The sequence below is a fragment of the Cololabis saira genome, chromosome 13 (genome assembly GCF_033807715.1).
Source record: "Cololabis saira isolate AMF1-May2022 chromosome 13, fColSai1.1, whole genome shotgun sequence".
Taxonomy (NCBI): domain Eukaryota; kingdom Metazoa; phylum Chordata; class Actinopteri; order Beloniformes; family Belonidae; genus Cololabis; species Cololabis saira.
The window spans coordinates 7058855-7085567 of record NC_084599.1 but is presented as its reverse complement, the minus strand read 5'-3'; the positions used below and the strand labels follow the sequence as shown (position 1 = coordinate 7085567).

At 45.2% G+C, this 26713-nt stretch overlaps 3 protein-coding genes across 3 annotated transcripts in view; 2 read left to right on the top strand and 1 right to left on the bottom strand.

Annotated features, from left to right (window-relative positions):
• The window catches only part of btbd8 (BTB domain containing 8), a 35797-nt gene extending 26098 nt beyond the window's left edge, over window positions 1-9699 (top strand). Inside the window, exons 16-19 of the mRNA XM_061737533.1 lie at window positions 646-733; window positions 3891-4000; window positions 4496-6148; window positions 8627-9699. Of these exons, the coding sequence (XP_061593517.1) occupies window positions 646-733; window positions 3891-4000; window positions 4496-6148; window positions 8627-9126 (2351 nt within the window). The 3' untranslated portion in view covers window positions 9127-9699. The remainder of the gene's footprint in view (window positions 1-645; window positions 734-3890; window positions 4001-4495; window positions 6149-8626) is intronic.
• A 2065-nt stretch (window positions 9700-11764) lies between these two features.
• LOC133457688 (protein SPO16 homolog) lies at window positions 11765-13506 on the top strand. The gene is made up of 5 exons (XM_061736995.1): window positions 11765-11830; window positions 11917-12010; window positions 12943-13114; window positions 13191-13269; window positions 13346-13506. The coding sequence occupies exons 1-5, from the start codon at window positions 11765-11767 to the stop codon at window positions 13451-13453; spliced, it is 519 nt and encodes a 172-aa protein (XP_061592979.1). The 3' UTR covers window positions 13454-13506.
• Window positions 13507-14310: 804 nt separating this feature from the next.
• LOC133457687 (glomulin-like) lies at window positions 14311-26497 on the bottom strand. The gene is made up of 18 exons (XM_061736994.1): window positions 26310-26497; window positions 25229-25354; window positions 23394-23504; window positions 23206-23314; window positions 22879-23128; window positions 22462-22552; window positions 22218-22384; window positions 20485-20538; window positions 20373-20403; window positions 20190-20279; window positions 17235-17276; window positions 17055-17128; window positions 16836-16920; window positions 16594-16700; window positions 16315-16378; window positions 15360-15495; window positions 15171-15262; window positions 14311-14503 (listed from the first exon to the last, which is right to left on the bottom strand). The coding sequence occupies exons 1-18, from the start codon at window positions 26355-26357 to the stop codon at window positions 14408-14410; spliced, it is 1773 nt and encodes a 590-aa protein (XP_061592978.1). The 5' UTR covers window positions 26358-26497; the 3' UTR covers window positions 14311-14407.
• Between the last annotated feature and the right edge of the window lie 216 nt (window positions 26498-26713).

Genomic DNA, 26713 nt, shown 5'->3' with positions numbered 1-26713 from the left:
AAGGGATCTAGATGGAGATAAGGAACGAGCAGATCCACCAGGAGCTCTGTCTCTTCATAGCTGCTCACGGCTCCAGCTGACTTTTCAGCAGCACCGAGACAAACTAAAATAAAGAAAAAAAAGCGTTGCTGCTTGAAGCTTCTCTCTCTCTCATTTTTTAACTTGATATCAAACACAAGCCACAGATCCAGCAGCACATCTATCATCTCCTCCAGGTTCTACATCTTTAGTGTTGCTGTCTTCATCGTTTAGATACACAATCAAATACGTCACAGCAGCTTCACTCCAACCTCCTACTTCTGCTCCAGGTGCTGAATTGTTATGGAAAATAAACCAGGCCGAGTTGAGATGAGTCGAGTGGGTTCTAGTGGAAAAGTGCCATAACAGCTGAAACAGCAGCGGGGCAGGCTCGGCCTCACGTCACGCCACGTCGTTTTGACTGATCAGATTGAGTTTCCGTGCTGAGGCTGTAACTTCAGAGTGATGCTGTATCTCCAGCGAGCCTTGGGAGCCCGGTCCGTCCAGTCCTGCTGGTGCTCCACCCTGAAAGTGACTAGATGTGTCGTCGGCTCGCGTGTGAGCAGGAGCCGACGACGTGTAGCTTTCTGAGCAGCTGTTCATGTGATTTAATTTGATCTGTTTCAGGGACGAAGCCCAAGCACCAGGTCAAAGCCGTGAACAAGTCCCAGCTCACCAAACCTCCTCAGAGGTCGGGGACGACCAAGACCAGCAGGTGAGCTTAACTCCCGCCTCACAATGTTTAGCGATCGCATTTCTTCATAAAGGCCTCGGAAAGCTTGTGCACACGATCAGAATCAGAATCAGGTTTTATTGGCAATTTAGAAAAACATGTTTTTGACTTCGGATACACCTGCGGCGCCACGATGGTATTATGCGCCTATTTTCCAAGGGTAACACTGGGATGGGGGGGGAGGGGAAATCTTCACACTGAGTATAATACGCAGTGTCAAGGTGCAAAAAACACCTCGGCACACAAAGCAACAAACATCATCACAAGACTTGCATGTGGGTGTGTGGGGGGGGGGATCCCGGCACGGTGCATCCAAGTGATCGCCGCAGCTTCGTGGCGCTCGAAACCCGGAGACTGCGTTGGGGGGGGGGCTGATAAGAGGGGGGGCCGGGAAGGTGTTGAGATGAGGGAGGTGTGGTTATCAGCAAGTGAGTGTGTGAGCGGTAAGTCTGTGAAACTTCGCCCTAGAGCTGCTCCTCAGCCATTGTCCTTGATGTTATCAGACGGCTCGGTACAGTTCTGAAACAGGTCCACAGATGTTCCTGGGAGAGGGGAGGGGTAGTGGGGGCAGAGTCCCTTGTTTTCATTCCACCAGGGAGATTGTGACTGGAGCAACCGGCCAAGCTGCTCTGTCAAGGTCAGATTATAGAATCAACAATTGTATTGAAGAAAACAAGCAGACTCCGGTAATTTTCCGTCTGCCTTAAGTCTCTGGTTCCTCAATGGCGACTCCAAACAGATAAATTGTGATCAATTCCCGCCAAGCCGAGCTTCCAACTTCTCCAAGGTCTTATCCATCTTTCCAATGAGCTCAAAGACCGCCACCAGCCTGCGATTCTGTTCAAGAATCGCATCCAGCTTGCAGTTTTGCTCTCCCAACGTCAAAGTCTGAGTGTTAGTCGCAGAGCTTATCCCTCAGCCACGTCCGGCAGCTCGGAAAGGGCCAGAACAGCTGTCGACGACTTACGCGTTTGTCGATAGACTAGGAATCCCCCCACTCCAATTAGAAGAAATCCTGCTATCATAAATCCAATTATGAAGGCATCTTCATCCTCGACAAACAGGATCGCCAGACACAACGGTCTCCAATGTTTATAGGATTCCATTGTGTATCCGGCAAAAAATATCCCATCGGGGCAGGAGGGCTCCCTTGTCCCCTGACTTCTCATCGCAAAAATTTGGTCAATTGTGCTGACAGACCAGTTAATCAATTCCATGATTGTAGAATTCCGGAGGAGTGAAAAAGAGAGGCTCTGAAGACAAGACAGGACAAAAGCAGCAGCAGGGCAGATAAGGAGGGAGAGGAGCAGAAAAGCGTCCGCCTTCACCGAGAGCCGGAAGAAGAAAGGATAAGGACGATAAGTTGGGAGTTGGGATGTTGTGTAAAACGTAAATAAAAACAGAGCACTATGATTTGCAAATCATTGTCAACCTATATTCACTGATAGCAACACAAAGATGAAATATCTGATGTTCCAACTGAAACTTTGTTGTTTTGTTCTTTTGCTATAAAACATTCCCAAAAAAGCTGGGATGTTTGATGTAGGATTGCAGTTGCTCAGTGGTCTCGTGGTCTCCGTTGTCAGTTTATGATGCACCACACACTTTCAGTGGGAGGTGGGCCTGTGCTACAGGGGGGCCTGTCTAGTTCCTGCACTTTCACTGGCTGTTGTAACTCCCTAAATGTGGCCTTGCGTCGTCCTGCTGGAACAAGCAGGGACGTCCCTGAAAACCATCTCCATGTTACCCATGATGCCCTGAGCACCGACAGCGATGCTGGTAATAATGTGGTGGTCCTGTTCCTGTTCAGCCCGGAGTGATGTCCATCCGTGATGTCCTAAAGCACTTTGAAACACGGACTTGTCAGTCCGCCCCAGATGGGTTCAGGCCCCGGAGCCTCCGGGGTTTCTGGGGGTTCATGATAAATGCTTTGCATTGAAGAGTTTCAGCTTCATAATCCAGATATTCCTGAGCCCAGGTGGGGAAGTGCTTTACAGAATGATGTTTTGGTTTCAGTTGTACCCTGAGAAACGTTCTTAAACGGTTGGACTGTCTGCCCAGGCCGTTGTTCAGAGTGGTGAACCTCGCTCAATCCTTGCTCGTGAACCACTCAACCTGTCAGGGATTCTCCTCATGTCATGACTCCACAGAGTCCAGTTCCCTGCTCATCTGTGCAGTATTCCAATAAGGTGTTGTTGTTGTTAAGCCCTCCTCAACTTTCCCGGTCCCTCTTTTGCCCCTGTCCCAGCTTTCTTTGGAAAGTCTTGCAGGTATCGTATTCAAAATAAGTGAAGATTCGTCCAAACAAAGGATTAAGTTGATCAGTTTCAGCATTGACTGTCTTTGTTGTGCGTTCAGCTGAATACCTGGTTGAAAAAGATTTGCAAATCGTTGTTCCGTTTTTATCTCAATTTTACAACCTCACGTTCCAACATCATTGGTTAATAATCTACTGTAAAGCAGATATTTAACAGCAGAGCAGTATGCAGCTGGTTGTGGGATGCGTCTGACCTCTTGAGCCGTGTCAGCGATGTTGCGGGTATCTCGTGTTTACTCTGACACGTTGACCCCTTGTTCAGAAAGACGAAGAAACACAGACAGCTGAAACACACAGGTGTGAGTGCAGAGTTATATCAGTGTCTGACTCCTGCTGAAGCCGTAAAAAACAAGCATACATCACCTGTATTTTTGTAATGTGAATGTAGGGCATCTATTATGGGTTTTCTTTTTAGTTTACATGGTTGTCAGGAAGTTAAGAGGCTTGTCACAACACGTTACGCTGCTGCTCTTATCTCTCCTCCCAAGATGTTAAAAATATCCCTGTTACCGTCCTCCAAACTCTCTCCATCCTGGAAATACTCTAATACTTATTGTTCTTCCAATTAAGCAGAGTTAAGTTGGCCTATAAATAGCTGATGGGTCTGACTAGAAGCTGCAGAACTAAGATAGATAACAACTTTATTATCCCGCTGGTTTCCTCTTGTTGCCTCCCAGCGGTGTTAAAACGTATAATTTACTTCTCCGTCCTGCACTGCTCACAAAGTTTTATGTGTCCGAGTGAGCCGGAGGCTTTTATTAAGTGGTGGGAGCATCGTTTGTAGTTACTGTTGTTTTACGGCTGGTCTGTCTGTGTCACTAGTCCCACCAATAAATCCGGGCTCAGAGATCCCGGCAAGGCCCGGCCCGGCGCAGCGGAGAAGCCTCCAGCAAGAGCAGACGCCAAGGCCAGAGGCGCGTCGGAGCTACCGGGTAAGGAGGCCAGTATCCGGCTGTTCACTCCACTCTGTCAGGGAGCTGCAGCAAAGAATTAATGTTCTTCTGACCTAGGGCTAGGTGATTTTGGACAAAAATAATAAAAATCCAGATTTTTTTTTTCTCTGAAAACGCGATTTTCGATTTTGATTTTTTTGGTAAAACTACAAAAGACAATGGAATAAATTGTTTCAAATATTTGATCTTTATTTTTAAAGAAAAATAGCAAACAAATTTCCCTATTGGGAATGAAGTGCAATTGAAAGATACTGTAAATCCTCCTTGAGTTTAGTAAAGTGACAACATTTACAATTTTCTTGACCAAACAAAGATGACTAGACGAGCTCTGTCTGTAATGCAGCCAGCTGCAAAAAAGGAAAATCGATTTTCCGATTTTCCTTTTTTTAACATCGTCTTGATTAATAAACCCGATTTAGATTTAAAATCGATTAATCGGACAGCCCTATTCTGACCTTTTTCCTTCTTTTTAAGTCTCCAAACTGGGAACCTGCGTGAAGAAGCCGGCGTCTCCCAGGAAAGAAGAGGGCAAAGCTGCGCTGAAGTCCTCGGGGGCTGACAGGGTCGACGCCTCCAGGAAGATCCCCAAACCCACGTCTGCACACGAAGCCGGGCCTAAACCCGCTGCTAAAACAACCAAAGTCTCGGCGGCGCCGGCCCGGCCGGCCTCGGGGGGAGCTGCCAGGTCCGGACCCAAAGGGAAAGCTGCTGAAAGCTCCGCTAAACCCCCCAAAGCCCTCGCCGCTGCCGCATCCAGAACTCCAGACGTGAGAGGGAGGAAGTCGGGCTGTGACGGTGAGTCCGGCCCGTCTGAACCAGGTGCTCCAGTTCTGGAGCAGGAAGATGCTGCAGAGCTAACCGGACCGACGGATCCGGGCAGAGAGCCGAGCCCAGCACAGGCTCCGACTGAGACGCACGGCGTTGCAGCCGCAGACAAGACCCGGCTCAGGAGAACCTCTAACAACATCCCCGCTGTTAAGTTTGCAGAGGCGGATTCTTGTAAACCGGCGGGGAGTAAAGCGAAGCCGCCTCAGAGCGGCGTCCGGGCCGATGAGGTCGGCGCTGACCCGGCGGCGGACACGCCCTGCAGCGCGAGCAGCACCGGCACGCCGGGGGAGGACACCTGGAGCCTCCACCACCACGTCAGCCCCGAGTCGGAGACGGCCAGCACACACACCACCTCCTCGGACGACATCAAGCCGCGCTCGGAGGACTACGACGCGGGCGGCTCGCAGGACGACGACTGCTCCAACGACCGCGGCGTGTCCAAGTGCGGCACCATGCGCTGCCACGACTTCCTGGGCCGCAGCAGCAGCGACACCAGCACCCCGGAGGAGCTGAAGGTGTGCGAGGGCGGGGCGGGGCTGCGGGTGGAGGTGCGGCTGCGGGGCAGGGAGGCCGAGACCACCAGTGAGGAGGAGGGGCTGAGGCAGCGCCCGCGCTCCTGGCTGCACAAGTCCGAGCTAGAAACGGACGCTACCGCGCCGGTGAGGGGCGTCCCCGACCCCCAGCTCTTCTCCTCTGAGGAGGACGAGGAAGACGAGGAGGAGGAGGAGGAGACGGAGGACGAGCGCTCGGAGGTGGAGGTGATCCCCGGGCAGACCCCGGTGCCCCCCACGGAGCCCTCGCCCCTCTTCCAGGGGATCATCAACCTGGCGTTTGACGACGAGGGCGTGGAGCAGGACAACGAGCAGCAGCCCGACTACACGGCCGCCGGCTTCCGCCGCTCCGTGCTGCTCTCCGTGGACGAGTGCGAGGAGCTGGGCTCGGAGGAGGGGGGCGCCCAGACCCCGCCCCAGCGGCCGGGCGGGGCCTCCACCCCCTGTGACGTGTTTGAATCGGACGCCGCCACGCCTCAGTTCAGCAGCCCCGCTCCCCCAGAGCAGCAGGACGAGGAGAACTCAGGGGAACAGTGCGGTCCCCCCGTCCTGGAGGAGGTGGAGCCCCGAGATCTCCCTCCCCAGGAGCGGCCCAGCCACCTGGACCTGCGGCCCGCCCAGGAGTACAACGGGGGGCCCAGCAAACCCCCCCACGGTCCGTCTGGAAGCAAGAAAGTAGAGTTACACCTGGACTTGAGTGAGTGTCAGCGGGCGGGAGGCTCCGCTCACGCTCCCCAGCCTCCAGCAGGTAATGTATCACCTCCAGCCTTTTCCTAGACCCCCCCACGCCCACACCTCCACCCACCAGGGCCTCACTTCCCCCTGTCAGGGTCACCCCCCCCCTCTGGCTCACACACACTACTCACACCTTATTACACTTCCAAAAATAATATAGTTCAATAAGTTCAAACTACAAACTAATGACCTTCACACTACCAAAGCTAAAATGTTATTTGCACATTGAATGTGCAGCTATTCAACATCTGAATTAGTCACATGGATATCCTTCTAAAGGGGGAAGTTGGCTCCATCAAAATGATTCATGGCTAATCTCCTAATCGAAACACTTCCACTACCTAGTCGGAGCCTCTTAGGGTGCACTAACTAAATATAAAAACATAATAAAGCTAAAACGGTGTAGGTTTGATTGAGGATGATAATACATTTGTGTTTGTCAGAGCAACATGCTGCCTTGTGACGAGGCCCGTGACATATTCATACGCCTGGAAACACAGAAGATTGTTTTGTTTTGTAATTTATTTCATGCAGTAGGACGGTCTCTGGCCTCTCCCTAACCCCCCCCTGCTGGAGGAGCTCATACAGCATTTCAACATCAACACACGGTGACCCGTCCTGTCATGATGGCTCTCGCGTCTCGTTTCTCAGGCGTCTCTCCTCTCGATGCTGCTTTTTATTTGTCTTATAGTTTAAAGTGTCATTTTTCATTTCCTGCTCTGCAGAACCAGATCTAACAGATCCTGACCCTGTGGTTCGTGCCACTACCTGGCTGCTGCTTATCTTTCTGTTTTTAAAGGCTGCCAACTCCGATCAAAGTAATTATACCACCATACGAAGTGACGTGACAACCTACACGGCTGATTTTGTAACCAGGGACACGGCTGTGAGCTCCGCTGAGGACTTGTTCGGTCTTTCAGAACCTCTTTAGTTAATACTGGAGTATAAGTCAACATCAGCGTGATGATACAGCAGCCGCCATCGAGGATTAGTAGAAAAACAACGCAGGAGATCCCACGAGCCCCAGAGGCTGCCGTCTATTTCTGGCGTAATAATTAAATGATTAAAAAGTCTAGGCTAAGTGATTTCAGAGGAAACGTGCTCATCTAAACGCAGCAGCTTTAACGGCGGCTGTCACTCAGCTTCCCGTAACCATGGAGACTGAACGGAAACAGCTTCAAAACAGTTCCACTGCCAAAGACGAGAGGACGAGCTGCTGCCAACGTTTCATCATTCAACAGAGAGACATCCAGGTGATTGTTGATGTTGAAATGCTATATATAGCATCTTTTTACAGTCGTGATCAATTTTTATTTGTTTTTCATGTCGATGACCAAATGTTTACATTTACAAACTGCTACTGCTCCTCACAAAACATTGTTTTCTTGGGAAATCAAAGTTTGATTTCCTTGGTGTCTCTTTTTATTTTGTTAATAATGTACTTGTTCCTAAGTTATTGTTGTTTTTTTTATTATTATTATTATTTTGCAGTGCACCCATGCATGCTGTTATTGCAGTTACTTTGTCATTCACATATGCCACGTTTGTTAATTTTCCCATTCCCTCCTTTCATACTTTGTAGACTTACGTCTAGATATAGATGTCCTTTTTTTAATGTTTTTTTTTATTTTTTGGGGGGAGAAAAAAAGCAGCATTTTGTCTGTAGGATGTTGTTTTCTGGGTTTTGTGTGGTATCAGTAGCCTCTGTAAAGTATGTGACGTGTGTCTCGAGCAGCTGTCGTGATTCTGCCATGTGTCTCTTTTTTCACAAACATATTCACAAAAAAATAAAAGTAAAAAGTCCTGCAGCACCAATAGAGATTCTGTCCCGATGCAAAAAAAAAAAAAAAAAAGGACCCACTTCGGCTTCAGCATCAAATATTGATCAGTTGTGTCATTTATCATTTGGGAATTGTTCTAAATAGAAAAACAAGGAATGTCAAAAGAAACGCGGCGCACCGCCTCTTGTGTTACGAAGTTCCAGCATTGTTGCTTGCAGTTTTGTATCTGTGACAGTATTCTAGTCTGTTCTTGAGGTCTGCCTGTTCAGAGACCTGTATGTAAACCTCCGGACGTATCAGTGTTTCCCCGTAAAACCCCCCCTGGTGCTGGCCATGCATGGCTGCCTGAACAGGTGGATAAAGAGATGCATTCAGAAAAACATTCCTGTGGACATTACCTTTAAAGCAACTGTCTACCTTCCACATATCTATATCTATATATCTATATATCTTAATTGATGGGTACACTTGGGCAGTGGGCAGCTCTTGCCACTCAACAGAACATGGTGCGATTTCGCTGCTTCCTCACTGTGACGGTCTCATCTGCCGTCACAGCGGGGTCGTTTTGAAAGGGCACAGCTGCGTTAACGGTAAACCTTCAGCTTTCCGTGTTTAGTTTTAGTAGCAAATGAGCAATCTGTGAAGGAGAACTAAAAACTACGGAGTGGTGATTCAGTTTGACATTTTGCAGTATTGTCAATTGTTTTTAGGGGACAATGGTTGTGACAGATTGGATCAAAGCTGCAAACATGATCGCCGACCGTCCAAGGTCCTCTCCCCCATTTACGAGCTGGATGTGGGGGAAGCCTTGGAGCGCTGCTCGGATAAGGTCAGGAAGGTTGCGCGGCAGGGGGACGACGGAGAGCGGGAGGGCGGCGGGGACAAGAGCAGTGCGTTTGCAGAGCGAGACTGGCGCCTCCTCAGGCAGCTCCTCTCGGACCACCAGTCCAGCCTGGGCGTCATCAACCCCGTGCCCGAGGAGCTCAACCTGGCCCAGTACCTCATCAAGCAGACGCTGTCCCTGTCGCACGACTGCCTGGACTCGCAGGCCTTCCTGTCCCCGGAGAAAGAGACCTTCAAGCGCTGGGCGGAGCTGATCTCGCCCATGGATGAGTCCTCCACCAGCATCACTGTCACCAGCTTCTCCCCGGAAGACGCTGCTTCGCCGCAGGGGGAGTGGACCATAGTGGAGCTGGAAACGCACCACTGAGTCTGCTGTGGGAACTAAGAATGCCGTTGCATTGACTGTGTCTTAATTTATTATAATTTATAATCTGGTTTTTGTCTGTTTGGTTATGACGCTTCTGCCTGGACGGAGCGGCGCTGTGGACTCTGCAGCCGTTTGTCCTTCAACAGGCCCCAAGTGGACACAGTCCCTGCTCAGATGGGCCGTCATGCATGCTGATATTTTTGTACAGTAGAATGTTAAATAGTTGTTTCTTTGAATGCTATGGAGAAGATTAAGACTCAGAAAACACTATTTCCCTCTTAAAAAGTTTGATTTCTTCGTATTCTTGTAATATGGTTTACTCAATTTTCTTAAAGAAAAATGATATTGGCCGTAATATTGGAAATAAAGGTTTGTGTTTCTGGAAAATATGCGTTAGTCACTGCGTTGTCATTGTGAGATCACTTGTACAGAGAGTAGAGACATATTGTATGTTGATTTTAGTGTCAGATTTGTTACTTTTTTCTATTACTTTTCTGTGTTTAAAAAAAGAAATGTTTTACAGAACTCAAGAGGCAAACTGTTTAACATAAAAATCACTGCTGCAAAAACTAGTTTGGCTTCCAGAGAGTTGAACTCTCATGACGTCATATGCTTTCTATTATTGAGTAGCCTGAATAACTATGGAGGTAGAGTTGTGTCTTAATTATTCAATCAAAAAATGTTTTTCAATCAAAGAAAAAAAGTGTTTGAATGCAAAAAAATATTTGAGACTCAAAAAAATGCATTTGAACACTGTTCTTCAATTATTATTTTTTTGAAGCAACTTTTTTTTTGATTAAATAATGAGGACACAAATGTCCTACCCATAATATGGTCCAAACACAAAACAACACTACTTCAATCAAAAAAGTTGCTTCACACAAAAAAACTTCACTTCTATCCAAGAAAACATTTCCAATCAAAGAAAAACAGTGTTCAAATGCATTTTTTTGAGTCTCAAATATTTTATTTGCATTCACTTTTTTTCTTTGATTGAAAAAATAGTTTTTGATTGAAGTGAAATGTTTTCTTATTGAAAATATATTTTTTGATTGAAGCAATCTTTTTTTTTTTTGATTGAATAATTAAGACACAAATCTACCTCCATAAATAACAAAATAAATATTTCTCCAGTGGAGGATGTTTACATGTGGATCAGTTGATGCACATTTCATTAGGAAATAAGAATAAATATTATTGGGGCAGACCCATCCCTCTTGTTATTAAGATGAAAGTAAAGTTATGGTGTTGTCTCGACAAACTTCACCGTTTAATTCTTCCTTACTTTGAACATTTCGGAATATATTCTAGTATTTTAGAAATAAAAAAACAAACGTGAAGAAGCTTGAAGTCGTGTATGGGGCCGCAGCGGCCTCTAGCGGCGGGGCCGCGTCACTGCAGGGCCGCGGTGTCGCCGTTAGAGCGCGTCCTCGTGTGAGCGCGTCCCCGCCACCGCCAGTGTTCTGCCAATTTCTGCTGCTTTGCCAAAAAAAGCTACCTAATGGTTTTCTACCTTTACAGAGCTACAATTTTACTGTGTTTTACTCCCTAAACCACTTCCTTTTCCCCCCAAGTGATCCTTGTCTCTTGCCAGGCCGTCGTTGTAAATAAGAATGTGTTCTAATGACCTGCCTGGTTAAATAAAGGCGAATGACTCAATGAATATCAAATAAAGCGATAGAATTTGTTTTTTTTCTATTTGTGGTATAATGTTCACAAAATGTAATGCAATTCATGTCATGGGTAGTGTATTTTGAAGGATAAAATACTCATATTATCAGTACTCGAGTTGTAAAAAAAATCAGGGGGGGTGGTGGATTTTATCATATGGGGACAGATAATTTGTGCTGATTACAAATAATATAATATATTACAAATAATAGCAGTGACCAAAACAGCTGCAGAAATACTGCAGGAATGACATAGCAGCAGTTAAATGCAGCCTTCTGTAAGCTTTAAATATCCACTGGGCTTACATCAAATACATCAAAACACAACAATAAAAACACTTTTCTGAACTTATCAATATGACTCTGTCCTTCACAGGATAAGTAAAATGGATCACTGCAAAAACTCACAATCTTAACAAGAGTATTTGTCTTATTTCTAGTTAAAATGTCTCATTTTTAGTCATAAAAATCTCATTACACTTAAAACAAGACTCATCACTGGAAAAAACAACAATTTTCACCTGTTTCAAGTAGATTTTCACTTGAAATAAGTAGAAAAATCTGCCAGTGGAACAAGATTTTTTTGCTTGTAATAAGAAGATAAATCTTGTCCCACTGGCAGATTTTCCTACTTATTTCAAGTGAAAATTTACTTGAAACAGGTGAAAATTGTCAAATAAGTTATTTTTCTGGTGTTATTTTTCTGGTGATGACTCTAAATAACTAACCCTAAATAGCAGTAAAACCACATTCATTGATGAAATGACAAAACATGACATGGATGGAAAGGGGGGATGATTTTGACCGTTTTTATTTCAGGGGGGATGCCATCCCCCCTCAACTCGAGTACTGCATATTATCCATTTTACATCGTGCAAGAAATGATGGTCATGGCAATCAAACTTTGAAAATCGACTTGCGCATGCGCAGAACCACAAAGTAGCATTTCTCAGCCTGACTCAGCAGGAATGGCAGCAGCAGGAGAAGCGGCGCCTCGCTGGAGCACGACGGTCATCGTGAGCTCGTCGCTCCAGGTAGGATGTGAGGTGGACGGCTGGGTTCGCTCGCTTGTCAAGTTAAAAAACAAAATAAAATGACATTTTCCCGTGTGTTGTGGCAGAAACACGCCGCCTACAGGCTGCTGAGCTCCCAGCAGCACCGGGTCAGGTGTTCCGACAGCGTGGAGTCCGGATGCTTCATCTTCCCCACGGCAGGTACAACCTGGGTGGAAAACCGTCCCGTGAAAAACGGAATCGTCCCGTATTTATAAACTAAAGTACGTCCCGTATTGAGCTGAAAAAGGGACGCACTTTGTCCTGTTTTACTGTGAGAGTCAAAAAATAGTCATAAAATGCCAATGGAAAATGGCATTGAGCTGTTGAGTTCATAAGTTATTGTTTTCAGTTTTACTACAACTGTAGCTACAGTCATGGCCTTTGAGGAACAAATATGTTTTCTACAGACTTTCTATTATTATTGCACTAAAAATGTGCACTATTACAGAATGGATGTTCTGCTTTCTTTCTATTGTGTTATATTAATTTATACAATTTTAAGTTAAGCAGGACAAGTTTCTGTTTAAGAAAGATACTTATTTTATTCAATTCATTTTGTTATATTTGTATTAAAGTGAATTGCTGGATAATAATTTGTTTTCCATGTGTTCATGGCATTCAAAAATATGCATCTAATTCAATTCAGGTTCGAGTCAAATAGTTAAAAAATCGTTTCACTCTATAATTTTATATCCATTTATTTTTATTTTCTTTTTATGTTTCTATGTTGGAGGGGTTAAAAAAAAAAAGGAAAAAAATCTTTGTGACTTGTAATTTTCTTTTAGTGATACTTGGTACACTACGGTCACTGTATGTAGTGATCTTTCTATTGTTTTTTTTTTCTAAATAGTTATAAAGATATATGTACCATTGTTACTTTGGCTATTGATCTCAATAAAAAAAAAGAAAAAAAATCGTTTCACTCACAAAAAAAGGGGCTAAAAAAATTCACCACGTCAGGAAAGGTGAAGACAATCGGGTCAGCCGGCCCTGTCGATGAGATGTCCCTTATTTATTTTTCAGGGAGTTGGCAACCCTAACTAAAACTGTTAAAACGTATTAAAGCTTATTAAAAATGTATTACCCATCAGGCATTGCGTTTCTGTTGATTGACCCTCACGACCTCCCGGAGCCGCTGGATGAGCCGAGGCTCTTGCAGCAGATAGAAAGCTTCGTGAAAGTCCACCGGAACTGCTTCGTCCTGCTCCAGGCCCCCCCTGGCGGGACCAGGGCCCCCCACATCCTGACCCTCATCCAGAACAGGTACAGAGGTTCTAACCGGGCTGCTCCCTCCCACACGCCCGCTTCAGCTGCTGAAAACCCCCAACTGCTCTTTCAGGTTCCTCGGCAGCAACCTCAGGATCCTGCCTGTTAGAAACGACGCAGAGCTCGTCAAAGGAATGCTGACCATTGCCAAGGTATGTGTTCGATGTGGGAGGTGGTAAATGTTCGGTTGACCCCGTGCACGGTTGACCACGGACCCTCCCTCCCCAGGCCACCAGCAAGCCTCACGCCGACAGCATCCGGGACCGCATGTCCTTGGCCAAGGCCCACATCATCGACACCAGCCCCATGTGGGAAATGCTGAGAGACATGTTGTAAAGCTAGAAGAGTATCAGGGCCAGGCAGGAGAAAAATAAAAATAATATTTTAGAAGAGGAAGATTTTTTTTTCATTATGCACTTCGAGAAAAAAGTCGAAATGTCGAGAAAAAAGTCAAAATGTCAAGAAAAAAGTCGAGATGTTGAGAAAAAAGTCGAAATGTCGAGAAAAAAGTTGAGATGTTGAGAAAAAAGTCAAAATGTCAAGAAAAAAGTCGAGATGTTGAGAAAAAAGTCGAAATGTCGAGAATAATGTTGAAGTACAATTTCGAGAGAGAAAAGTCGAAATGTATTTCAACAAAATTTCGACTTTATTCACAAAATTTCGACTTTATTCTTGAAATTGTATTTCAATGTTAATCTCGACATTTCAACTTTTTTCTCGAAGTGCACAATAAAAAAAAATCTTCCCCTCTCAAATATTTTTTCTCCTGCATGGCCCTAATACTCCGTATAAAGCCCATGTTAGGAATGGGGCGGGCAGGGTTTTCTTCCCCGGCCCGGCTGGTGCTGAGTCGCACTCTGAGCGCACACCTGCAGCTCGTCAGCCTCATCAGGAGGAGAGCTTAAAGAGCGTGGGCTGCGAGTTGTTGGGTGTGTGTTTGTCTTGTAACGTTGGCTAACTTTGGAGTGCGATTAGTTAGTGGTTTACATGTGTTCTGAGCCTGTTTATTTTCCAGTTCCTGTGAGGAGGGTTTTTGTGTTCTCTTTTTTAAGTGAGATTTTTTGTTGTTCCACTTTTTGTGGATTCCCTTTGGGGGATCTTTTGGTTCAAAATTAAATTTTGGCTAAAATTACTCCTGTTTTGTGTCGTGCAATTGGGTTTGAAGAAAACTCTCCTGTAAACATTTCAGCGTTGTAAAATCCAGACTTTATTAAGTACTTGCGTTCTCTCATGAAAAGAAAAAGGTAAATAAAGTACATCATCCTGTGGGCTAAAGTAGCACAGGCAACCTCAGCTTGATCTGGCCTTCTTGTCCTCTGCCACCTCTTCCACTCGGTTGATGAGGCTCTCCATCAGGTCAAAGGTCACCAGGGCGCTCTGCAGCACCTGAGGGTGGAGAGCACCGTCAGCTATTGTCATGCACAGTCAGAGCCGGCCCAAGGCATAAGCAAACTAAGCGGCTGCTTAGGGCCCCGTGACCACTAGGGGGCCCCAGAGAGGCCTACACTGTAGACTGTAGATGACACTCAGTATCACACGTAGTACTATATCACTTTAAATATTAAGTGTAAATCAACCCCAGGCTGCTCTTGTAGTTGAATTTGCTCCATTTCAGATTAAAAACCATAGATGGTAAAAACCTGCTAGGCTGACAGTAGGATGATGGAAACAACACTGCTGCAACTGTGCAGCTCTCTGACCTTTGACCTGCTGCTTCTCTGTGTGGCCAGTAGGGACAGTTGCTGACTTTGATAAATATTAATTGAAAGATTTTTCTGCAAGTTTGTTAATCTGTTTTCTGCTTCCATGGTCTTAATCCCTGTGGATTACAATCTAACTACAACAAAAAGTTCTTACATCTAGTTTTACAAGTGTATTTGTAACGACAGGGAAGAACATGAAATAAGTTTATAGTGGGTGTGTGAATGATCGATAATCAGTATTATTGGCAGTAATAGAGGGCCCCAAAATCACATTTTGCTTAGGGCCCATGTAGGCTTGGGCCGGCCCTGTGCACAGTCCACATGGAAGGCAGTAGAAATGTCGTCTGTACCTGGTGCTGCTCCTGTGGAGACATGGACATGTTCTCGTGCTTCACCGTCATGCTCTTGACCAATCTGGTGGCTCGCGCAGCATCTCTGGCCTCTGGGACAACATCAGCCATGGAAATCAGACATTAGACCACACAGTTTTACCATCCGCGTCACGTCACCGGGAACCCGTCACACAGACTCACTCCTACCTTTTGCTTTTAGCTTTTGATCCTCCTTCAGTGTTTTCAGTTCAGAGGAATAATACGCCCTGGACAAGCTGATGCACGCTCGCAGCGTTTTCAGGTATTGGGCTTGGATCGTGCGCAGCTCTTTCCACTCGTCTGCCTGGGGGTCGAGGGAGGAGATGGTCAGATTCCTGCGCTAGCCGCAGGCTGGTGGCACCGAAAGCGCTGACTAGGACATGCTTACGTGCAGTACTCGTGTTGTAAAAAAAAATCAGGGGGGATGGTGGATTTTATTATATTGGGACAGATCATTTGTGCTGAATACAAATAATATAATATATTACAAATAATAGCAGTGACCAAAACAGCTGCAGAAATACTGCAGGAATGACATAGCAGCAGTTAAATGCAGCCTTCTGTAAGCTTTAAATATCCACTGGGCTTACATCAAATACATCAAAACACAACAATAAAAAACACTTTTCTGAACTTATCAATATGACTCTGTCCTTCACAGGATAAGTAACATGGATCACTGCAAAAACTCACAATCGTAACAAGAATATTTGTCCTATTTCTAGTTAAAATGTCTCATTTTAGTAAAAAAATGTCATGACACTTAAAACAAGACTCATCATTGGAAAAAACAACAATTTTCACCTGTTTCAAGTAGATTTTCACTTAAAATAAGTAGAAAAATCTGCCAGTGGAACAAGATTTTTATGCTTGTCCCACTGGCAGATTTTTCTACTTATTTCAAGTGAAAATTTACTTGAAACAGGTGAAAATTGTCAAATAATTTATTTTTCTGTTATGACTCTAAATGTTGAAATAGCAGTAAAACCACATTCATTAATGAAATGACATAAGGGATGGAATGGGGGGATGGCAGTTTTACAGGGGGGATGATTTTGGCCGTTTTTATTTCAGGGGGGGATGCCATCTCCCCTCATCCCCCCTCAACTCCAGTACTGCTTACGTGGCTGCTCAGCTCCTCGTCTCTGATGACCACGTAGCGCAGAAGATTCAGACTCTCCATTATCCTGAAGCACAATGTCTGAAGTTATTCAAAGGTTTGTTATGAAGTTATTAAGCATTTCAAATGATTAGACTGGCTTCAGTGACCAGATAATTATACGGTGCTTTTAATGAACGGTTTCTCTTTCATCACCTCCAACCTGCCAAAATTGCTCTAATTTACGAAGATAAATGCGCTAACGACAACTAATGAATGACGTTGTAGGTTCCTGTCACTCACATGTCCATACGGGCGAGCAGGTCCGTCTCGGCACCTTGAGGTAAACTTAGTACCAGACCCAACAAGGACAGCAACTCCTTCCCCACGAACCATCGACTGCCATTTGTCTGTTAGATAAAAGTTTTAATGTGTTTAGATCAAATTAAGAGATAGAACAGCCACAAAGATCGAGGTCAGATAAAAAGGCATAAGAGAAAGATAAATAAGGACTAATGTGACACATCTGCCATCGTTTCTCTCACCTTGATGGAAACATCTATCTGATTCCTGATGTTCTTGACTATATAACCCTCCACACCTGCGTGGTTGCTGGTTTTTAACATACACCTGCAGAGGAAAGGATAGAAGTTCACTTCATTAGCGTGAATGACATGTCGATTGAAAGCAACAGGTTGAACTGTAGCATGAAATAATAGCGTTATATTATCTGGTTTTGTGTAACAAATGTTCACTCTGCTCACATGAAGAATTTGTACTTGGCCTCAGCGTCTAGTTTATCGATGAAAAGCTGGAAAACTTGCAGTCCTGATTCCCTCTAGAAAAACAGCAATCACAGGAACAAAAGTAAACCAGCCCATTGGAGTGGTGAACCGTGCCTTACAGTACCGTGATCCAGCAGACGTGGTGGTTTATTTCCTCACCAGGTGTTGCATTGGGCAGTCGATGAGAACGAGACGCAGGTTCTGTGGATTTCAGGACACAACTCACTGAAGCACTTAGAAGCATCTGGAGGTTTATTAGCAACATTCATCACTCTGTCTGTTACAGATATGAATATCACACAGTTTTATTTATTTACATTAGTTACACATTAAGATATAATGGTTTACCTTTGCTTGCTTTCCAGATGTTTTAGTTCATTTATACCTCCAGATCAAATAAGAAGGGTCTCAGAGCTGATCCTTAATGCAGTTAATGCAGTTCTACCTCCACATTCAATTTTAGTTTAGTTTAAGTTTAGTTTATTGTTTTGCACAGTTTTAAAAATATACAGGAAATATCAAATATAAATACTATAGGTGCAGGAAGTAGCAAAAAACCCAATGGGCTTATTTGAAGCCTCTACCGAAGATATTAAAATTTCATGTGTATAAAGAACACAAGATTAACATACAAAAACAAAAAGTATAACTACACAAAAGTGATGGAAAACTAATAATGCAATATATAAATAAAAAAGAATAAAGACAAAAAAATAAGTGTGTGTGAGTGTGCATGGGATATTGTTTTTAAAACTTATATTACTTATATTGACTCCTGAGCAAATAAGACGGTACATGTCACTATGAGTGAACCACACACAAAAAAAAATGAACATGGATACATGTACAACATTACATTGGGAAAACAGTTACAAAACAGCAGTCAAGTGGTCCTTCAAACGTCTTTTGTAACATTTCAAAGAGGAAGAGCTCTTTGCCAAGTGGGAAAAATCATTCCACAATTTAGTCCCTAAATCTCACTGAAAATTGATCTCTGCGCTAATGTCTTTCTCTGTACCTGCTCCTGCACTTCCTCGACCTACCACCAGTGTCCTTCTACTTTCCTACTAGACCTACTGTCTCCTGGATCACATTAGCTGTAGTTGTGTAGTTTTCTGGAGGCACCAGAGCCCGTCTCAGCTCCTCTCTGAAAACCACACAACACTCTCCTTTGTTCATCTTCCACCACCGTTCTCTTCATCTTCCTCAGCGACAGTCATCCCACACACCACCATCCTATGCTGCCTGGCTACACTCCCCCTACCACTACTTCAAAATCACAGATCTCCTTCAGGTTACGTTGTCTACACCAGATGTAAAGTAGTCCACCTGAGAGCTCCTACCTCCACTCTTATCCGTCACCCCGTGTTCCTGCCTCTTATGGAAGAAAGTATTCACTACAGCCATCTCCATCCTCTTTGCAAAGTCTTCCACCATCTGTCCTTCTGCGCTCCTGTCCTGGATAGCAACCCTGCCCACCCTTTCTTTATCACTCAATTCCATTCAATTCAACTCAGTTCAATTTGATTTTATTTATAAAGCGTCTATTACAACAGAAGTTGTCTCTAGGCACTTCCCAGAGACCAGAACATGACCCCTGAGCAATTATTACATAAACAATGGCAGGTAAAAACTCCCCTAGTGGGAGAAAAACCTTAAACCAAACAGTGGCAAGAAAAACTCCCCTTAGGAGGAAGAAACCTGGACCAGGACCTGGATCACAAGGGGGAAGAAACCTGGACCAGGACCTGGATCATAAGGGGGAAGAAACCTGGACCAGGACCTGGATCATAAGGGGGAAGAAACCTGGACCAGGACCTGGATCATAAGGGGGAAGAAACCTGGACCAGGACCTGAATCATAAGGGGGAAGAAACCTGGACCAGGACCTGGATCATAAGGGGGAAGAAACCTGGACCAGGACCTGGATCATAAGGGGGAAGAAACCTGGACCAGGACCTGGATCATAAGGGGGAAGAAACCTGGACCAGGACCTGGATCATAAGGGGGAAGAAACCTGGACCAGGACCTGGATCATAAGGGGGGAGAAACCTGGACCAGGACCTGGATCATAAGGGGGGAGAAACCTGGACCAGGACCTGGATCATAAGGAGAAACCTGGACCAGGACCTGGATCATAAGGAGAAACCTGGACCAGGACCTGGATCATAAGGAGAAACCTGGACCAGGACCTGGATCATAAGGAGAAACCTGGACCAGGACCTGGATCATAAGGAGAAACCTGGACCAGGACCTGGATCATAAGGAGAAACCTGGACCAGGACCTGGATCATTAGGGGGGAACCTCCTGCCGGAGGCCAGGTGGGCAGAGCAGGAAAAGAGAGAAGAGACAGAGAGAATGAAGAACACCTTGTCTTCTCAAACATGTCCCTTGATGTCTACGCCCTTTCATCTTTGGGGATGCTCTCCATCACTTCATACCTCACTCCTCCTCTTATATCTCACACCTCACCTGTGGAGCTGGACCACTGACATCACTGAACATCACACACCTTCAGTTTCCAGCTTCAGACTCATCTCTCTATCTGACGCTCTCTTCACCCCCAGAAGATTCCTAGCAAGCTCCTCCTTCAAGATAAGTCCCGCTCCACTTCTCCTCTCACCCACACCACCATAAGGCAGCTTGAACCCTGCTCCCAAGCTTCTCGCCTCGCCACCTCCCCAGCAATATTTGTCTTATTTCTAATTAAAATGTCTAATTTTTAATCCAAAAATCTCATTACACTTAAAACAAGAGTCATTACCAGAATGACTCTTGTTTTAATGACCAATTACCAATTTTCACCTGTTTCAAGTGAATATTCACTTGGAATAAGTAGAAAAATCTGCGAATGGGCCAAGATTTATCTTCTCATTACAAGCAAAAAAATCTTGTTCCACTGGCAGATTTTTCTACTTATTTTAAGTGAAAATCTACTTGAAACAGGTGAAAATTGTTGTTTTTTTAAGTGTAATGAGATTTTCTTTGACTAAAAATTAGACATTTTAACTAGAAATAAGACAAATATTCTTGTTAAGATAAGAGTTTTTGCAACCCTCTGCATTTATCTGGGCTCGGGACCGGCTCAAAAGCACACCGGCTTGCGAGTCTCACCTGTGGGACGCTGTAGAAGCTCTTCAGGTCCAGTAGGCCCACAGGAAGACTGTTGTCTTCCACCTTGTTCAGGCTCTTCACAAACAGTTCCTGTACGACGGAGCCAGAGAGAGAGGTGACCTGGTGCTGTGTTCACATGTGCTGCGTGCTCTGAGATTGTTCTGAGTGCTGAGGTGGCCTTACCAGTCCTTTGAGTAAATGTGATTCCTTTTTGCTGTCAATGAAAGAAAAACCCACCGTTAGTAGCAGCCGGTGTAAAAACGAGCACCCGTCCGCTCATGTGTTGATGGCGTACCTGCTGAGGAGCTGGTTGATGTGCTCCATGTTGCACTGAAGAGTAAACACAGGACTGAAACAGCAGAAGTGTAAATGCATTTTTATCAGTACACTTGAAACACGCTTCATATTCTAAAACCACCAAACCCCCAAAAATGTCACAAACAAAACACAAATGAACTCCGTCGTTTGTTTGAACCATATTTTAGGGACGTGGTTACAGTTTCATTATGTTAAGAAAATGTGACTAAATGTGAAATGTTAATTGTCAACAATAGAGTCTACAAGAGTCTACATCAAGTCGATTATTAGAACAATGATATTACACGTTTATAGGGCACGTCAAGGCCGACGCTGTAAACCACAGCTGTGGCACCGCTTAAGAACGGGGTTTAAGGAGCAGTTTTTGGTTGTCCTGCATGTATGCAGACTTGCACGGCTTCAATCCCCCTCAACCACAGGGGTTCAACCCCCCTCTGCAGGACCTCCTGTATTGATTAATGCAGAGGCTGTGGAGTACCCTGAAAAACACATGGCGGTGCAGCCAGCAGCTGGGACGCTTCCTTCCCCTGAACCCTCCGAAGTCCCCCGTTCACTGGACTGATGGACACCTTCAATCATAATGACAAATCTGCTTTGCACCTGCCTCAAGTGTTTGTTCACTCCGTTCCTTCCATCCTCCAACCTTGTTTTAACTTTAATTTCAACCTATAAAGCTGCAACTTTTAAAGAGGCGTCCACCTTGTTCATGCATGACAGATTCTTCCGTAGCATCCAGAAACACCACCTTAAACTGTGTTCTTAAGGTGAAAGCTTGATATTAGCCCGGTGAGGAAAATATCTGGACAAGGGCGCATCTTAGATGGACAACAACATGCTTATATGAGTCAAGGACCATAGAGATGTCCAGCCATTGTCCCGCTCAGGGAGGAGACAGGTTCAGTTGGATGTGCGTATCAACCCATGAACAAAAGCTAAATTCTGAAGACATGTCCCGCAGTTTAATGAAACTGAAGTCCAAGTGTTTGGTCGTCATCACCATCGTTACATTTGGAGGAAAAAGAGGGACGCTTCAAAGTCTGAGAGCACAGTCCCAGCTGTGAAGTTCTGGGGTGGCAGGGTGGTGCATCAATCAACGTCTCAGGACCGTGACTCCGAAACATACCGTCAAATTAGTCACAAAGTGACTTAATGACAACAGAGTCAGTATCTGGGGGTGGCATCACAAAGCCCCGATCTCTCTCCAGAACCTGTGCAGTAACAAAGGTTCTGCCTGGAGAAATGGGCCACACTCCAAGTAACTATTGAGACGCGCTTGCCGAAGGATACCAAAATGTTTAATCCAAGTCATGTATAGAAAAGGCAATACGGGGCCGCTCGGTGGCGCAGTGGGTTAAGCAACGGCCCATATACTGAGGCTACAGTCCTCTCCCTGCAGCGGTCGCGGGTTCGAATCCCGGCCTGTGCACCTTTGCTGCGTGTCTTCCCCGTTCTCTCTCTCTACCCCTTTCCAGTCTGCATTCTCAATAAAGGGCCACTAGAGCCCAAAAAAAAAAAAAAAGAAAAGGCAATACGACCAAACACTAAGGGAATGTTTGTAAATCCTGGCTAAAGAAAGTAACAACAAAATCCTCTCAACACACTATTCTCAGGTCTGATTAATCTGAGTTCATGAGGAGAAAAGGCTCTGCGTCTTTGTATGCAGTGTATGTGAAGTAGTGTCTGCAGTAAGGCGACGGCCTCCCGTCTCACCTGAACACGGCGGGGAAGCTGTCCATGGTTATGAGCTGGACGAACAGCAGGTAGGCCAGACACGCCCTGGCCTCCTTGGACAGGTCGCCGTCCGGCATGGCGCTTTTCCTCAGCGTGTTGAAGAACAGGAGCCCAGAAAGAGACTCTTTGATGGCAGGTAGAATCACCTGCAATAATGAAGAAGACTTGATCAATAAGAGAATACGAATACATACAAATGTATATGTGTACTCTTTGTTTTTACCATTATCTCTGCTGCAAAGAGCCACAGTGCTGACTTTCTGTCTTGGTTCAGTTCAGCCTCGAGCAAGGGCTCCCTCAAACTCTTCATGCAGCTGAATGGAGAAAGCAGCTGTTTATTCTCGGTGTAAAGTTCATTTATCTCCTAAACTTTATCGTTGCATTTTGTTTTCTCTCTTCTACAATGGAGGATTTGATCTCTGCAGCTGGCGTATTTAGAGGTATGCTGCACGTGGAGTGAGGAAATAACCTGAAATGTTAAACTATGGTACAGAAGGAATCTATACATATGGATGGGAATAATACCCTGATGACAGCTCATGAAAACTTAAAGCTTCAGTCGCACGATAAGCTATCTTTGCACAGTTTAGCTCGATGCATTCATCATTAATAACAATGTGAGCGTGGCGCAGAAACGTACAACTTTAGAAGCTCAGTCCTCATCTCGTCATCTTCAGCGCTGGTCAGAGTGTTGTCACTGTTCTTCCTCATCTCCTCCACAAAAGGCTTTGTAAACCCGGCCAGGGCGCTGCAGCAGCGACCCAGCCCGTGCTCATCGGCCTCCTCCTGCTCCTCGGTGTAGGGCACCGGCAGCCGGCACAGCTGCTTCTGCAGCGCCGACAGAGCCAGGCCCACGGAGGCTGCCCTCCTGTGGCCCAGCCGGAGCAGCACTTTTCAGGAAATGTGTCCACGTTAGTGCATTTTCCTCCAACCAAGCCTGCTCGTAAGTTTCTGCTGCATAACTTACCTAACTGGAGATGTGGGAGAAGGATTAAGATGGTCTCGGAGATGGTGCCCGGGTCAATGTCTTCAATTATGTCCAGCAAGCTGTGCAGGAGTTTATTTGGGCTGCAAGTCTTAACAACACAACAGGTATTTAAGGTGACACCTGAATATTTAAAGTGTCTGACTGCACGTGTGTGCTGTTGTCCTGACCTTGGTCAGATGTGTGACGGCAGCCCGGCAGTGGTCACGGCTCGCCCCGTCTTTAACTACTTCCTTTAGAAGAGGTGCCAGCAGAACCCAACCCATGGACTTCACAATGCCCTGGATGCAGAGGAGAGCCATCACTGGAAGTTATACCCACCCGTCAGCAGACACGTGGGAGGGAAACCTGTACCTCCTCATCCGCAAGCGGATGCAACAAATACAACACTTGTGGAAATAAATCAGAGAAATTGATTTCTTGATCTTTTATTTTTCAATCTCATGATTCAGCGCTGTAGGTCATTCGTTGGCGAATGTCCTAGAGCCAAAGAGCAGTTCATTTGAAGGTAAAATTTATATTGCAGTCATTTTTTTACCCTGGGGTGTGATTGAGCGCCTTGTTTTTTGTTCAGAAAAGTGTCAAAGCGAGATATTTAATCACTGATTAAAGGTATAGTCCCTGATTTTGGAGAGCTAGCAAGATTTGAAATGAACGCATACCGCAAAAGTTGTGTCTCGGCGGAGAGACCCGACGTCCCAGCAAAATGAGCACAACACAGAACTGTTCAGAACAGCAGACAGAGCACACACTGAAGGCTGATTTATGGTTCCGCGTTACACCAACGCAGAATGGTGCGCGTCGCCGCGTACCCTATGCCGTACCCTACGGCGTAGCTGTGGCTCCAGAGCCTGCAGCAGGCCACGGCAGCCACCGCCACCCCCACTGGCGCTCCGCACCGGCGCTCCGCTACTGGGGGTCTGCCATGGACCCCCATACTGGTGGTCCGTGGCAGACTTAAAATGGGGGACTTAAAATGAAGGCATCTGATTGGTTCTTTCCCCCCTGCCAAGCCTCTGGTCTCTGACCAATCCATTCCACTCGGTGCGCAAAAAACAGATTGGTCAGAGTTTTTACAGGATTAAAGCTGTCAGAGAGGTCGGATGTTTTTCTTTCCTTTTTCTGAACACATTATTCACTGGCTACTCTCAGGATGGAAGGACCATTTCACCCAGTATAACAATAAATGTTTTTGAATACGATCACAGACTATACCTTTAAGTTAGAAAATGAAGATTGCTGCTTCTCCGTTGCTTCCTTAAGATCACATGGAGAAGCCAGACTGCAGCTGAAAATACGGGAACCAATGAGACCAGAGGAGATCCACCTGATTTAGCATGAATGAGTGCTGAGCGTTGCGTTGGGAGGAAGGAAATCACTGCAGTCCAGCTCGTGGTCGTGGTAGCATCTTGGCTCTGGTTCACCAAGTTCAAGCAAAGTTCAATTCTGAATTATACAGATGTCAAGAGAAGTGGGGAGTTGTGGTTGTAGCTCAGCCTCAGTTTTACTGGTGGTTCTTTGCACTGGGAAACACCGACTTAGAGAGGGTCGAGCATATTTATGTAAAATCAGGATCTTATTTATATCAATTCATCATCTCCAAATGGCACAGCCACCACCTTACTCCATGTCTTTACTAGATCTTCTAGGATGTCCATGAGAGGCAGCAGTGTTTAATTTGAACCCCCTCGGCTGTCTAAGTAAGAGAAAGATGGAGCAACAGGACCTGATTCTAAAAGTAGGCTTCACACAACCGCATGCAGCCCAGAGAGACGGGACGACCGGGAGCACTTAGTGCAGCGCTGGAGCGCTGGAGCGAGGGCGGTTACCAGTGGAGCGACCAATCTGCCCGAGTACGTCTCTTCTCCCTGCACACCAGCGGGTCAAGAGGCCGGCCGGCACCAAGTAGCTGTGTCCTCATGTTGGACATCACTGGACAGCGGTCGCTGCAGCAGATGTGTGAGGTGTGAGGACAGTATGTGAGGACACATCCCAGAAGACCTACCTGGTTTTTGTGGTCCTGGGTGATTCTCAGGAGCTGTTCCCCGTCACCGAGGCTCAGACAGGCAGCAGCCAGGTTCTTGAGCTGCTGCTGGTCCTCACACGTCAGGTCCTGCTCCTCAATGCCTCGCTGAACACAGGATGGAGGAGTATAATCTGATTAACCACATTAATGACTACGCCTGTGTTAAAAAAATATATTTTCCGATTCTAAATCGATTTTCATATTAATTCCTAAAGATCGATTCGTAGGTCTAAAAATCGTTTTATTTTTTTCATCATTACAACTTTTGGTGTTTTTTTGTTTATGCCCAAAAAAGGAATGTTTTGTTGGACACGAGAATAACTGGTTCCATGTTTTTGCCTTTAAATATGTTTAAAGGTATGAAAACATTAACATTTTCAGTTATAATTTCATAAATTGTCTATATTTCATTACTTTATATACTGTCTTGGGGTTACATTTGCATAAAATGCTAAAAACCAAATTCTCAAAAATTAAAACCAAAAAAGAACGAAAATTTAAAAAATAAAAACGGAATGTGGGAAAAAATAAAACCGATTTCATACGGCCTCTGTTTTTTCTATCCTGGATGTTTCTGAAAGCAGTTCTATCAGCATTCTGGGAGCTGATTGGTCCTTACAGCATCATTAGCTGCAATACTTGCTGTTGAATCTCAATATAATACTAGTATTAATATGTTGCATAACTACACAGTCATTTAATTCATGAAACAGCTCAAAAAATAGTTTTAATAACAAACCCAAATCAATATCGAATTGAATCGGAATTGAATCAATTCTTGACATTTGAATCAATACCCAGCCCTATTAATGACACTCTGACTGAGTTACCTGTCACAGGTTTAGCAAATACACCATCACTCCAGGGCAGCTGCTCTTCATGAACATTAGTTGTTCTTACATGTTTGTATGTTAAATACAGTAGGAGGGTTTTCAGGAGGAAACGACGTGGAAGTCACCTCAGCGGTAGTTATTATTATTATTATTATTATTAGTTATTACTTATTATTTTTTTAAAGCAAGTTTCGGAATAACAGCCGTACAGCTAAATCATGACTTACCCATCTCTGGATTATGTCATTCAACTCGTCTTCTTTCATTGTCAGCATATCCTCCGTCCTCACAGACAATCCTATTACCGCTGAATATGTGGATAGATTGATTACTACCTCACAATAGATGTGGCAGATATAAAAGCAGATATCAAAGTGAGCAGAAGTGCCGCTCCCCTGAGGTCTGCAGGGATAAAAAAGACGTTCAGTCTGGGAGGAACCCCGATGTAACCCTCTTATGTGCGCGTGTAGCTGACATGTAATAGGATTAAACCAGAGCAGTTCTACGTGGCCGCAGCTCTCTGGAAGGATCTGGTAATCCGAAGCTCTCAGCCCGGGAAAATCAAGGCAGAACGTGGTCACGGCTAAATATGACGTGTATAGAAAGAGTTTAAATAAGGTGTTTATTTGGG

What these genes read in the sequence shown, in the direction of transcription:
- LOC133457688 (XM_061736995.1), top strand. Translation starts at nt 11,765, where the DNA reads ATGGCAGCAGCAGGAGAAGCGGCGCCTCGCTGGAGCACGACGGTCATC. An exon ending in CTGACCCTCATCCAGAACAG is followed by an intron (nt 13,115 to 13,190) that starts GTACAGAGGTTC and finishes CTGCTCTTTCAG; the next exon opens with GTTCCTCGGCAGCAACCTCA. An exon ending in GAATGCTGACCATTGCCAAG is followed by an intron (nt 13,270 to 13,345) that starts GTATGTGTTCGA and finishes CTCCCTCCCCAG; the next exon opens with GCCACCAGCAAGCCTCACGC.
- LOC133457687 (XM_061736994.1), bottom strand. Translation starts at nt 26,357, where the DNA reads ATGCTGACAATGAAAGAAGACGAGTTGAATGACATAATCCAGAGATGG. An exon ending in TCTTTGCAGCAGAGATAATG is followed by an intron (nt 22,385 to 22,461) that starts GTAAAAACAAAG and finishes TCATTATTGCAG; the next exon opens with GTGATTCTACCTGCCATCAA. An exon ending in CTGCTCGCCCGTATGGACAT is followed by an intron (nt 16,379 to 16,593) that starts GTGAGTGACAGG and finishes ATTGTGCTTCAG; the next exon opens with GATAATGGAGAGTCTGAATC.